The sequence below is a fragment of the Cheilinus undulatus genome, linkage group 7, assembly GCF_018320785.1.
Source record: "Cheilinus undulatus linkage group 7, ASM1832078v1, whole genome shotgun sequence".
Lineage (NCBI taxonomy): Eukaryota > Metazoa > Chordata > Actinopteri > Labriformes > Labridae > Cheilinus > Cheilinus undulatus.
The window spans coordinates 20,414,902-20,429,577 of NC_054871.1; the positions used below are offsets into that span (position 1 = coordinate 20,414,902).

At 40.0% G+C, this 14,676-nt stretch overlaps 1 protein-coding gene across 11 annotated transcripts in view; it reads left to right on the forward strand.

Annotated features, from left to right (window-relative positions):
- ptprsa (protein tyrosine phosphatase receptor type Sa) overlaps window positions 1-14,676 on the forward strand; it is a 321,629-nt gene that overhangs the window by 158,048 nt on the left and 148,905 nt on the right. For all 11 annotated transcript variants that reach the window (XM_041791166.1, XM_041791171.1, XM_041791168.1 and 8 more), the window contains 2 exons: window positions 5,717-5,862; window positions 10,455-10,596. In XM_041791166.1, the coding sequence (XP_041647100.1) occupies window positions 5,717-5,862; window positions 10,455-10,596 (288 nt within the window). The remainder of the gene's footprint in view (window positions 1-5,716; window positions 5,863-10,454; window positions 10,597-14,676) is intronic.

Below are 14,676 nucleotides of genomic sequence, written 5' to 3' on the forward strand. Positions count from 1 at the left end.
ATTTAACTGATAACACCCTATTCTCCATATGAGTGGCAGTAGTCCAACTTGTACCTCTAGTAGCACCAAAAGGTGTGCATGTGCTGTGAAAGATCCCTATTTTTTGCAAGATGGATAACAAGTGCCCCTCTCCCAAATTTTCTGCCTTTTGCTGCAAATCACTGAATGGCTGTGCATCATTTTGTCTCGCACTTTGCTAATTCAGTGGGATAATGGCTCCTATTTATGACCCAGGAAGCTTCCCTCCATCAATTACTGTATTAGTCATAAAGCCGGTCCCCTCTCTTCTCTTAACACCCCCTGGTACCAAACGACAACAGTAAAGTACTATAAATGGAGCTGTCTCATATTCACATACCCACCTCCCACTCTGCACCACTTTATAATCACAGCACTGGTGTATTTGGTCTTATCAGCACTGACAGAGGTAGCTACCAGTAGCAGGTGGTTGCTGTATTAGCTAAACAAGCGTCTGTGAGCACAGTGTGAGGTTCTTTTTTTCCCCTCGTCCTGCTAGCTGCTCATGTTTGCGCGGATCTGTTCTATTCTCGGGCCTTGTGAAGATAGCCGGGGCCCCCACTCGCTGGTTATTTCAGCTCGGGCCATGTCCCCCTGCCAGGCAGATAAAGACAGGTCTTGTGTGCTTATCTGGGCAGTGCTGTAGCTCAGTGTGTCTGGGGGAAGCTTGGGGAATAGAGAGAGGCTTTAGTGGAAGGGACAAATGGCCAATGCGGACGCAATGTCCTTTCAATGTCATCTCTGGTAGCACAACGCTCACTGTTTGGTGGAGACTTTTTTACAAGGTACATTACAGCTAAAGAGGGGGATACATTTTTAGAATTGGTAGCACCGGTGGGAATCAAACCTCACAGGCACTGAACTCTCTGTGAAACATGTAAGCAGTTAGAAAGCAGAGGACATTTGAAAGTATATTCTAAATTTATGATAAAATGCAAATAGATTTAAGGGTTTCCACATGAAGTTACACTTTTGACTTTGTAAAACAAGTTTTTTTTTCTTTTTTTTCTCTCACACCTAAAAATGTAGCATTTTACTTCAAAACAAGAGGAGATTCCTTCATTTTTAAGCACAGGCTTGTTTTAAGTGATTTCAATTGGTGATGTACTGATAATGAAAGATGCTTTGCATCATACTTAAATGAAAGACATCCTTTCACAGGAAACCCCCCTTTTAGCACCACTTCACTTCTTTATAAGGTTCATAAGGCGCTATCTAAGCTTATCTGTTGATAGTTTATGCCATTACCCATTACTGTGATTGTTTTTTGAGCAGTTTAAGCACTGACCCACTCAACCTTTCCTACCCTGCAATTACTGCCTATGGGGCAAAGTTCAAACCTGAAAAAGAAAGAGCCAAAGTCAACTGTAACTGTCAGCAAAGCACAGAGGCGCACAGCTGAGGAAATTGAAAAAAAGGTTAATTACGCTCATCAGGGTTCATGCAATCACACGCTACACACCTATAGTAATTGCACTACAGTAGGCATAAGTGCTGCCTCTTGATCCTCACAATAATCTAAACTGGCATATTTTCATTGCAGACAAATCGAGACTTGCCTGCTCCTCCTTTCATGGTTACTGAATGTTGTTTAAAGCAAGTTTCAGTCTCATATGTAGCTGTTGAACTTGCAGATCTACATTGTCAAAGGTAGTTAAGGCTGATGGTGCAGGACACACAATAAACAGTGGAGGGCATCAGTCTACAACCCTGATTTTCAGAATGCCTCCAGGCAGAATAAATGAAACAGGCTGGTAGGTACAGGTGAGAATCTTTTGATTGTAAGCAGATTTGATTCAAAAAGAGCAGCATGCTGATCTCATGCATTCATAAGTAAAAAGTCTAAAAAATACAAGGGCAAGGTAGGAAAAAAATCCTGATAAATATTTAGATCTTTGTCTTGACTTCCTTTTGCATCATCTTGTCACCTCCCTTCCCCTCCTCTCTGGTGTCTTTTTACCGCTGACCCCACCGACTTCTCCTGAACTCACCTCTGTTCCTGCCCTCGTTTAGCGTGTCAGCTATATTTAAGCTACCTCCCCAGCTGTTTCTGACCTCCAATTTAAAACCATACATTCCTAGAAAACCTGTAAGGAGTTAAATGCAGACCGGCAGATAAATTAATTGTACATCTCTCTTTTTCTATGAAGTGAGAGAGGAGAGGAGGGAGAAGGCGACTGAGTCGAAATGTCAAACAGCGCAGAGGGAAACTAATCAAAGAGTGGCGGCCTTCAGCAGAACCACAGCCACAGGCCTGCTCTGTGTAAATCGCTCTTCTGTTTGGACAGAGGGCACATTGTAAGGCGAGGTCAAATGCAGAAGAACGGTGTTGTGTGTAGTCTGAGAATGGAAACTGAGTGTAAGATGCCAGAAGGGATCATTTACTGCAGTAGACAAAAGCAGTATGCCTGCAAGATTGAGGAAAGCTGCAGTGGCCAATTCATATCATGGCCTTGTAATTCATATTGACGGTAAATATACCAAGAAGTGGTCTGTTGTCTGAAGCATTTTATCAAAACAAAGATGCAAGAAGTGAATAGCATAACTCCAGCATTCCTACGCACTTTCAACAATCAAATCTAAGACTTTTTAAGGACCTGAGCTGCTAAAATTAATACCATATTTTCCGTGGCAAATTGTTAAAAATGTCAATTGATACAATACAAAGGGATGTTTTGGTCATAAACTCCATTTTTTTAAAGATATATTTTGGGTTCAGCAACTCCAAGTCCGAGGCCATGGTTCTCTGCCAGAAAACGGTAGATTGCTCCCTCAAGGCGGGGAGCGAGTCTCTGCCTCAGGTTAAGGAATTCAAGTACCTCGGGGTCTTGCTGACAAGTGAGGGTTAAAAGGAGCTTGACAGACAGATTGGTGCTGCATCAGCAGTACTGGCAGCGTTGTGCCCGACCATTGTGGTGAAGCGGGAGCTGAGCCGAAACCTAAGGCTTTTGAATTTACTGGTTAATCCACCTCCCAACCCTCACCTATGGTCATGAACTCTGCGTAACAACCAAAAGAATGAGATTGTGGATACAAGCGGTCGAGATGTGTTTTCTCCAGAGGATGGCTGGTCTCAGCCTTAGAGTTAAAGGGTGAGGAGTTCAGACATCTGGGGGGGCTAAAAGTATGTATATGATATAGTGATATTTATCATAACATATGCAACAAGAATATGGTCCAAAAAGCTGATTAAAATCAAATATATGTTGATATATATAAAAAGATTAGATAAAGACACATCTAAGTCTAAGTGGCCTCAAAATTTAAGACAACTTACTTGAAAAAAACAGGACTATTTAAGACCTTAGGTTTAAAAAGTCAAATTTAAGATTGGATCAGGAGCCCTGGTTTTAAGCTTACTGTGGTGGGGTAAGGTTTAAGGGTAAAGGTTAACCTCTACTTTACTATTACTGCCCTTTTAATTCTTAAAATGAACTCTCCAAAAGGGCATTTTCGAACATTAAAATTATCAGCACAATGTAATTTAAAAGATAACTTTCAGGGTTGAAATCCTCACAACACATTTCACATTTGTTATAAAAGCTCTAGGTCGACCAGGGAGTCAGTCATCCTCAGAGGTTTTTTTTTTTTTTTTTTGACAGATTTGGAGTAAGATTTAAAGAGGGCTGAGGAATTTTTTTGAAGATGCAACAATCAATACACTTTCATTTGGACCATCAGAAGGCCAGGAATCAATATGTCCAACATTAAAATGATTGCTAGCCAAGACATCTCTTTAATACTTATTATAAAAGTGGAAAACATCTCATCCCTGCCCTGTGGCTGCCTTATTCAGCTCAGCATGTTGTCTGTCAGTGTCAGACTCTCACTGCCTGCCGGAGTGAGGATTCATCATATGACATTTATTTCACACATAGCACGAAGTAGTCACTTTAATTAAAAGATCATGCTATAATGTGTGCAGGGAAGGAATTACATCTTTAATCTTGGCAGTGAACTCAGTGTCAGGCTCTTCCCCCCTTGACCTACATAAGCTTGAAATCAAACTAGCAGATAAAATTATCAACTAAGAGCTAGCGTCTCTCATCTAAAGGTGAGCAGCTCAGGTAAACAAATACTCTGAAAACACTGTAACATGATATAACAGCTGCAGAGGCTTTTAGTTGAAAGCTTGCATTTTTTTTCCTTGTCCTGACCATGAACGGCTTAATGAGCCAATATTCTTGCTTTCAGCAATAATCTTACTTTCCCAGACATCTAAACTTGTAAAATCAAGGTAAAGTGGGTCTCGCTTTGGCAGACACTAATAAAAAGGAAAAGAACACTCTGTTTTTTAAGATTCCTGTTTCATTTCATATTTTAAGAAGCTCATTCTTCTTTTTTTAAACATTTTTGTCAAAGATCATTCTTTGGGCTTTTTGCCTACATCAGATAAATCGAAGAGAGACTGGAAACACAGGGAGAGAGAATGGGGGAGACATGCACCAAACATAGCTGAGGCTGCGAATCAATCCCGGGACCAGTGCTTTGAGGACCGCAGCCTACACAGGCCCCAGAGAACTCATTCTTCTTAAAAAAATGCTGTTACTGTGGAAAAATGCGAAAGCAGCTTTTGATATTAGCCACCAACCAATCACTGGCTGAGCTGCTTTATGTTTCTTGATGAAATATTTGCATCAGATATATTTGAGTTGTTAGTTTTTGCTGCTGAGATGAACTTCGCATGCAGAGCGTTTGCTTCCCTAAAGCAGAAAACTCACCCTTCTATTTTTCCTCCCCTTGTCCTACACAATCTCTCCCTGCCTGCTTCTCTCTAAAAACACCCACCCTCTATCTCTTTTCCTGATAATGAATGCAGGAACTCTCCTTCATGTGTGTTTAGCAGCGCCTGGAGACTGGTGTTGGCCCATGGTCCCTTAATTATTAATTTGACGATATGCACTAGCCGTTTGATCATCCCCACATATCTGTATGATTTGGTTTTAACGAGTTCCCCAGGACTCTGTTTTCTCCCTCTCTCTCTTTCTAAAAGGCTTGTTGTCTTTAAAGTGTTGCAACCAAGACGTGAGCATAAAAATCAAAAACCAAAAACCACCAAAAAGGCCTGACAGTTAAACATCTGTTCAACCAAACTTTGTTCTATGAGCACATACAGTACACATATATAATGCATGGTTTAAATCAGTCCTTTTTTTAACTCTCTATTTAACTGGACAGTCAGTCTTTTGATGTCCAGTGTAATAAAAATCAAAACAGGAACAAGCCTTGCTTTTACTGCCACATGTCATTTTCTGAGTGTTTGCTTCATTTGTTATAATATTCGTCCATTTCCATTTTTCCATTTCCCTATGGAGGGTTTGTAGCTGTAACCATCAAACACTTGAGATTTTTCCACTGAAGCTGTTGCTTTGATGTCTTATGGTTGGATGGTGAGATATCCATTTTCCATCCTCTGCATCTGGTTTTCTGTCAAACATGTTTTTTGTCTCTTATTGGCCATCTTTCCTGCTAATCCAGGCCTTTGTTCTACCACTGAATGATGTATGGCTGTGTTACAGAATGCTGTAGGTTTACTTTATGGTAGATACAGAAAATATTGCAATGAGGCTAGTGTGAGACATTGGGGCTAGTTTTACTGCTACCTTGAAAAGAACAAAGTTAGCTTGACCTTAACTATATCCAGCCCATGACTTTTGCTAATGTTTATCTTTCTTTCCTTGTCTTCTTCCACCTCTAGCACCACCACGGTTCACAAAAGTTCCTGTCGACCAGATCGGTGTCTCAGGGGGCGTAGTCTCCTTTGTGTGCCAGGCGACGGGCGACCCCAAACCGAGGGTTAGCTGGAACAAGAAGGGCAAGAAGGTCAACTCCCAGCGCATAGAGGTGAGTCACAGAGTCTTAGCTGCACAGTGCTACCTTCTGCATGACTTTAATTGTTGGGTTTTGGTAAGATAGAAAATTACCTTTAATTCTAACTAGAAGAGAAAGGGCACTGACATCATTCAAATACATTGGTAAGAGATGACACGAAAAGCAAGTGCAGGAGTTTGGTTGATTTTTTTAATAATTAAGAACCAAGAAATAACCCTATATTGGCTGTATAGAATTTCTGCTGTTGTTGCCGTGCTATCAAAAGATGTGTCAACATTCTTTGATTAATGTTAGTGTTGTATCAAAATTTAACCTAGACTTTATGTACTACTTCAATAAGGGTAACTAAAAGCTTTTTTAGGATGCATGGTGGCCTTGTAATGGTTATGTCATAACCTGATCTTCATTTTAGCGTGCATGTTGACAAGTCAGGGCTTTCAGACTCCCTGAGTGAGCACCATGTCTCCATGTCTGATACCTTTGTCTTATTCATCAAGAATCTGGAGAATAGAGGGCCTGCCTGTTTTTACCCCAAGTTGTGAATGAAAAAGGGACATGAAAATGATAACGAGAGAGCCATATTGGCTGCATTAAGCAGATATGTACTGTATGTCCACATTGGTAGAATAAATCACAGGCAAAATCAACAGCATGGTTACACTTCTAATTTGTGCTTTTCAAGGTAAAATACCAGTTTGGCTCAAAAACTCAGCGGGTTCAAACAGAATGCTTTTCCTCTGAAATTTTCTGATGCAGCAAAACAAGTCTCTTGCAGCGGTGTCACTTATATGACTAAAAATGTTCGTTGACACCCTTTTTTCCATTAGAAAGGTAGCACTAAAACTAGCTCAAAATTATATTTGAGGTCTATAGCTCTAATATAAAGTAAGTTATTTTGTCAAGGAGACTGAAAAAAGACTGAAATGCAATTTAAAATGCATGTTAAATGCGTTCAAAATCCATAATATTTCTCCACTCTGGGTAGATCTGTCAGACTGGCTAAAATGTGATCACTGTGTAAGGACTTAAACAGGAATAAGTTTTTTTTTTTTGTTGTTGACTAAATTTAGACCAAAATTATAAAGGGTACAAATTACTAAAAAAAAAGCATTTAAATATTAAGACTAACACTGACTTGTAGGGAGATTTATTGATATAAAACTTATGAAGAAAGACAGAGCTGTGTGTGCTATTTTCAGTAATGACAGCAGGGAGACACATAGCACATGGGCCTGATGGTGCAAGCTGTGATGGTGCAAGCTGGAGCTTACAAGCAACACAGCCATCATGCAACAAGCATGCACTCAGTCTGAAAAAGCCTAAACACCTCATGGTGAATTTTACAGGACAGTTTTCAAAGTGTTGGCTAACCTAAAAATTTAGTTCACCATTTGAAGTTTAATACAGTAGTATGTGTTATATAGTAGGTCTGGATGTGGTGCTGAAAAATAGAAAATAAGCATTAAATTGTTTTAGATCATTCGCTCATACTTGAAGTGCAGTATGTCACTCATGCTGGTAGGGGTCCTCAATTCAAAAGGGTTACAAAAGATATAACATGAGGAAGTTTACCTGTGTGGCATTGTTTACTTTATTGTTGTATCGCAAATTCAATATCCTAGTCAGAAATCATGTATACAGTAAGGTAAAAGCTTTGTTCACTTAATGCTTATTCAGGTGTACACTAAGTATTTTGGCATTTTTAAACCAAACCAAAAGAACACGTTTGGAGACTGTTGAAAATAACTGGAATGTCAGTACACATTTCAAACAGTCTATACTGTAGATGTTGCCACATGAGTACATTCAAGTCTGGAAATGGTTCATTTTAAGCCTTTACAGCATCGAGCTTAAATCATTTTCGCCCACATATTCCACTCTTTAGAACTGTTATTGGCTCACATGCTCTATTTGAACACACAGCTTTCTATAGCCGTTTGGTTCCCACAGAGTCATTTTGAAAAGGTGGTTTTCATTTGCTTTTTGCACCCAAAACTCTCACAAACACAACTCTTAGTCTTCTCTTTGACTGGCTCCCTGGAGTAATGTGCAGGTCCACTGTTAGCTTAAGCACAAAGCTCCCCCATTCCTTCTTCTCACGACTATTTGCACCCGACTGAATCTGCTGTTGTCACATTCTTGTTTCCAGAACTGCTTTTTTTCTCTGCCATACAGCCCTGTCTGTTTGAATGTGTCTGTCTGTGTGTTATTCATGATATTTGTTGTTCAGTTCTCGGCAGGCATCCCAGATGGCATCTCTAAAAGTCTTGATTGATGCTCAGTGTCTCTTAATTAAAAAGTTGCTTTCGTTAACAACATTGACAGTACACAGGCGTAGATGTGCACACACTGCGGCATGGGCACAGGGGAGGGTGGTAGGAAGTAAAAAAAAAATGACAACAACATCGACAGGGGGAGAGGCAGCCTCTCAACAGAGGACAAAATAAAAAGACAAGTTGTGTTTGTACGTTCCCTTCTTCTGCATGCTAAGTGAGAAACAAAGCCAAGGGCGTGACGGAGCCTGCCAGAATGGACACTTCCTTTCCTCACTTTAGAATGATATAAAAAAATAAGTAAAGGGGTTTTTGAAGTAGTTATGATTTTTTTCTCTGTTCTTCCCTCTAGACAGCCGCTTTGATATCGATCATGATGCCGTGCTCTGCAGTGTTTTTAGCCTAATTAGCGCCTCAGCCCTGAGATGTGCAGCAACGGAGCAGCAGGGCTGCTGAAGACTTGTACTTGTATCTCAAAGTCATGCTTCGCTCTGAGATCTCAGCAGTGAACCTGCTGTGTAGAAGTTGTAAGCTCCTCAGAGGGATAATAGATGTCGGACGAGTAGGTTTTTCTGTGAGACTGACAATCAGGCTGACCATCTTCAAGAGATTGGCAGATATAATGGATGACTATTTCAAAAGGCAGGTGTAATTGGTTCAGAAATGTCACCATTTAAATTCTAGTCATTTACCTAACTGTTGATGTTCTGCTTCTTGCTGAAAGATACATGACTGTTGATGGGGTTTTCAGGGATATCAGTGCAGTGACTTTTTCAGTTTTTGCCTGGGTGTTCGTATCATTAAGAACTCTTTCTAAACTGCCTTACTCTCAGTTACTCCAGCAGAGGCCCTTTGAAGTACATGTTTAAAGTTTCTATTAGATAAATTCTACTTTTTTTTAAACGATGCCACTATTCAAATGAATTAGTTTGAGTGAATGAGTTTCTTGCACTGTGTTGTTCTTAGAGTGTTAAACTTGGAAAGTTCCTCGTGACTAATTTCAACAGAGTTGGGAACATTGTCATTCAGTCTAAAATTAAGAAAACACTCAGAAACAGTCAAAATTCATGATAAATTAAAATGACTGAGCAGGTTAATGTCCACATGTAACTGCTGATCACATATTGCTCCATTGTGTTGTTATTCATCCAACCTGTCGGGGGTTATAGGGCTTTGGCTGATCCTTGTCATTGGATATGAGTCAGGGTACACCCGTTTGCTGGTCTGGTTGCCACTCTGTCACAGGGCTAACATAAAGATAAAAATTAGGCACTCTCACACTCACACCTACAGGCAATTTAGAGTCACCTGTGAATGTTACAAGTATGTCTTTGGCCTGTGGAAAGAAAGCCTAACTGGAGTGAGCTCACACATGCAGAGGGAGAACATTTTATCCTGGCATATAAAGGTTCTTTGTGACTGGGATTCAAACTAGGAACTTTCACACTGTGATGGGTGTAAGTTTTTTTTTTTTTTTTTTTTTGTATTTTTTTTGCAGGTGTTTAATCTTAGTCTTTAGATTACAGTGTTCTTAAGTGTTCAGTACAGTGTTCTTTGATTAGACAAATCAATAAGATCTAAATATAACACTCATAAAAATACACTTTAAATAATAAAATTACTTTGGACTATACTGATGAAAGTACTGAAACTCTGATGAAGAATTAGTAAAAGTGCATTGACATTAACGGGATACAACCTTCATTATTACTTATTTTGGCAGATCTTCATGGTTAAAACATGAAGGGTGTTGATGTTTTTATACCTCCTCTTAAATGAAGACCTTTTTGTTAGCACTTCTTTATTTTTATTTGGGCTAAAGCTTTTCTTCTGCTCTGTATTCACAGCACATGATGCATTCAGAGTGTAGTCTGATTTTGTTTTTCCAACAAGGTTCAAAACAAAAGGGCTTCACAGAGAACAAAGGGCATAATTACAGATAAAAACAAGAGATGAAAACACAGGAGAGCAAGCACATCACACACACACAGATATGGTTTGTGTGTTTGTGTGTGTGAGGATAGAGGAAGTGTTTGTGCTTAAAATTCTGTGTTTATGAGGGCCAAATGCTTAAAAAGAAAAGCTGTAACAATTTCATATCTCGTTGGTTGTGGGACCAGGTTACTTTCATTTTTGACTGGTTGACCTTTGTTATAAGTTGCACATAGACAACAGGAGCACTGACACTGAAGCTATCCTTTTATCACCAAGAATCACTCTGATGCTAATTCCACATACTTACCTTTACCTAACCTAAAAGTGTTATTAATGCTTCTTTTGAAATCTCATGTCTGTTTAACCTGACATTATCATGTACTTCCTACCCTACAGACCATAGAGTTTGACGAGGGTGCCGGAGCTGTACTCAGAATCCAGCCTCTGCGAGCGCCTCGTGACGAGAACATCTATGAATGTGTGGCAGAAAACAGCGAGGGGGAGATCACTGTCAACGCTAAGCTGTCCATCATCCGAGGTGAGTCCTGCATTGTTAATCAGTGTTCAGAGGGATAACTACAAAATGAATCATTAACGTGCACATCTGGGAGCTCCTCCGATCTTTTATGATGACATCTTGGTCTGAAGTTTTTGAACTGCACTTGACAGTGTGTGAAGCTCCGCTTGAAATCCTTTTGGCTTGAGTTTCTGTCGATGATCCTTTGTTGGAGTTTTGACTGACAGTAGCTTTTTTATTTGTTTGCTGCCAAAGCAGTCTTTTTAGAAATGTTACATTTTGTATTCTATAACCCCATTTTCAAAAAGTTGGGATGACTTGTTGCTTAAAATGTTAATATAAAGAGAATCTAATGATTACCAATATATAGCAAACCTTCTCTACCTGGTATTTAGGATCATATAGAAACAGCATATGTAAACTATCACCTTTCAAACAAGTCTGGGCTGTTGCAAGGAAAGATGGGGAAGAAATTTGAAAAATGCTGAGAGAAACCACCAGGTTGTAAATCTCAACTTTTATTCCAAACCCAAATTACTGTTTTAATTTTTTGTCTTTCCTGCTGAAAAACTGAAATACTGAAAAAACATCATTGATTTAGTTGAGTCATGATACAGTCCTGTCAAAGACACCCACTCAAGAGTTTGAAATATCCTACCCAAGGAAGGTGAGAGGTTTGCCCCACTGTGCAACCTGAGCTGGAAAATGTTGAAGCAAGTCAAAAAAACTCACAGTGTAACATTGCAATGAATTTGGGGATTTCATCATCTACTGTATCGAATATCATCAGAAGATTCAAAGAGTCTTAAAAAGAAAGCCTGTGCAAGGGACAAGCAGAAAGCCAATACTGGACAGCTGTGATCTTTGTGCCCTCTGACATCACTGCTTTAAAAACAGACAGATTCTGAAGCGGAAACACTGCATGGGCTCAGGAACACTTTCAGAACATGTTGTCTGTGGGCACAATTCAACTTTACATTCTGAAATTTAGGTTGAAGCTCTACTACTCTACTCAACTTTAAATGTGCTGCTGGCATACACTTCCAAATCGACACAAGTCTTCCAAAATAATCTCAGTTTCACCATTTGATACGTTGTCTTTGTTCCCCTTAGAATTATAGATTTAGTGTCATTGTTTTGGAAATCATCCCATGGTTAGATTATTTTACACAGCATTCCAATTTAAAAGAAGTAAATTAGTCATCACTACTCCCTTGTCTTGAAATATTAAGGATTTTTTCTGCAACATATGTGATTTTTAATCATATAAGGGATATGCAAGTGTTGTCTTCCTGTGTGTTGCCTTGGTTCTAAGTGTTTCATAAGCCAAACCAGCATCATTAAATGAATCCCCAATAGAAACCACCACATTATTACATTTGAAAATGTTTGGGATTATTTCTTTACACGTCTGAGCGGACAAAAAGGCCTGCTGATGGACAGTGTGAAGACTGTTTATCAAGGGTCCATCAGTTTGATGAAACTAATCAACTGTCCATTCATGAAAGAGCTGAACCTCTATTTGGCTGTGATGAAACCCCATAGGATCCCTGAATGAAAAAGATTGATTGGTCACCCACACACACTGAGAGCACAGCTGCTGAAAGATGTGCCTGAAGACGTGCACACACACACACACACACACCCACACACACATGCACACAGTGAGACACAGAAACAGGTGTAAAATAACAATATAGTATGAGATGTGTGGATGAAATCAGTGATAGCTGAACTTTGGGGACCTGTATTGATTGGCTCCTATAGGTGTTAGTTGAGCTATAATACCATTTGTTTAGCTGCAGCTTAGAGGTCATGGAGGGAGGCATCATGAGCGAGCAAGCATGTGGTCACACACTCTCACTCTTCTTCTCTCATACTACCTGTCTGCCTCACACAGACGCACACTGCCAATGTCTTCTCCTCTGTTCTCTCCTGCTGCCATCTGCCATGTTTCCAGGCCTGGATGAAGCTGAGCTATTGCTGGCTGGCAGCACACGAGCTGCTTGGCCTTCCCTGGCTGTCACAATCACAGGCAGTGAAATGGGGTGGGGAGTATTGTGTATGGTGTGTGAGGGGATTTTTGGACACAATGACTGGAATACTGGCCCAGTATCCTGGGGTAGTTATTGTTTGCAACACACCCCCTACCCTGGAAACATACCTGAGGTGTCCTTCAAAATTTGATGTACATCTTACAGTGGAGCACCTTGATTCCTCAGAAATTACATGTGTTGTTATAAGGTCATACGTTTTTCTCAAGAAGATGTGTGATGCTTTTTACAAAGACTTTACAAAGACTTGCTTTGTGAAAGATCTGACTTATGAGTTACATTCAAAGCTTTCATTTTGACCCCATTTTGACCTTAATTGTATAGATAGAAAGAGCAGGTTTGCAGTTAAGGGCTCTCTTTGCAGACTGGAGCTTTTTGTGGAATTACAACTGATTGGCATATTAAAAAAATCAAATTTTGACCTCGATTTAACCCCATTCATGTACATCAAACGGGCAGGCAGTAGGTTTATGCTTGTTTGAAAGACTTTTCTTCCAGTTTACATTCAGTGACTGTTAAACTTTGACCCCATTTTGACCTCAGTTGACAATTAATGTGCATTGAAGAAGCAGCTAGCACTCTGTTGCTTTGTGAAAGATTTGATTTATATCAAAAGCTTTGAATTTGACCCCATTTTGACCTCAGTTGTATAGATAGAAAGAGCAGGTTGGTAGTTAAGGGTTTTATTTGCAGACTGGAGCTTTTTGTGGATTTACTGATTGGCATTTTAAAAATCCAGTTTTGACCTTGATTTGACCTCATTCATGTACATCAAAAGATTATGTAGCAGCTTGTTGCTTTTCTTAAGGATGTGTGCAATTATTTAAATGGGAAAATCTTCAATTTTTACTATATTGTGACCCCAGTCTGATTCCGTTTGTATGCATGAAACGAGCTGATAGCAGTGTAGTGCTTTTTGAAGTACCTTTTTCTTTATATGTACATTTAAAAATATACCTTGACCCATTTTGACCCCTTGTGTAGAGTGTACATAGCCTTTCAGGAGCGAACATATGCTGAAAACAGACAAGAGTTGTTCATAGTATGATTGCAATTTATTCATGGGCTACTGTGGAGAATCAGGTTTAGAAATCAGGAACACAACAAAACATTGGACACATAGACAGATTGAAAACAAGGAAATGAGAACAAGGACACCACACTTCAAACTGCAAGCCTAGGCCTGTGCATGTTATCAGTTGTGTGAAAGAGCACAGGGCAAACTCGGGGCAGTCCGCGGGAGCAGCAGGAAAATGAAATGTGTTGGAATTCATCTCGATGAGGTTTTCTCTAGAGCCTGGAGGAAGACGGCAGCCCTCCTGCCCAGGCAAGACCCAGCCCTGAAGGAGGGATGAGAGTGTGATGATGGGGGGTGAAGGTGCCAAATGAGCAGCAGAGGAGGAGAGCAGTACATTCTATCTGTTTTCCATCTTTAATGAGGTCGAACTCTTCTCCATTAACCCTCCAGAGCTGGCAAGGAGATGGGAATAAGAAGGTGAACAAAATGAGAATATAAGAGGAGAGAGGTGTTATTCGATTCACAGAAAATTCAGAAATGTGGGGATGAAGGAAGGTGTTCAGGGTTAAGTGAAAATGTAGAAAAGAAATAAGGTTGAATGTAAGGAGAGAGAAGAAGTAGAGGAGGAGGAGGAGAAACCCAGGGAACAAATATAGGGGAAATGTTGAGAATTTGGCCAAAGATGAAGGGAGACAACAGAGGGTGTTGTGGACAATTGGCACTGTAGTGCAGGTGAGGAGGACAATGGGCGAACACGGGTTCTTGGAACAGGGGCAAAGGATTATGAGATATGGGACAAGGCACAAGGGACACATCCAGTAAACAGAGGTTGGTTGTGGTCTGGGATCTGGAGAGGCAGAAAATGGGTCGCAATGGTGGGTGACTTGGCTGGAATGCTGTGCACATTTGCAGAAAAACAGCTGCATTCAAACACAATCCTATATGGAAATAACGTGCATCTAAACCAATATGCATGGCTTGTGCATCAGTAAGATACTTTCACAAACTGACCATGAACACTTTCTAAAA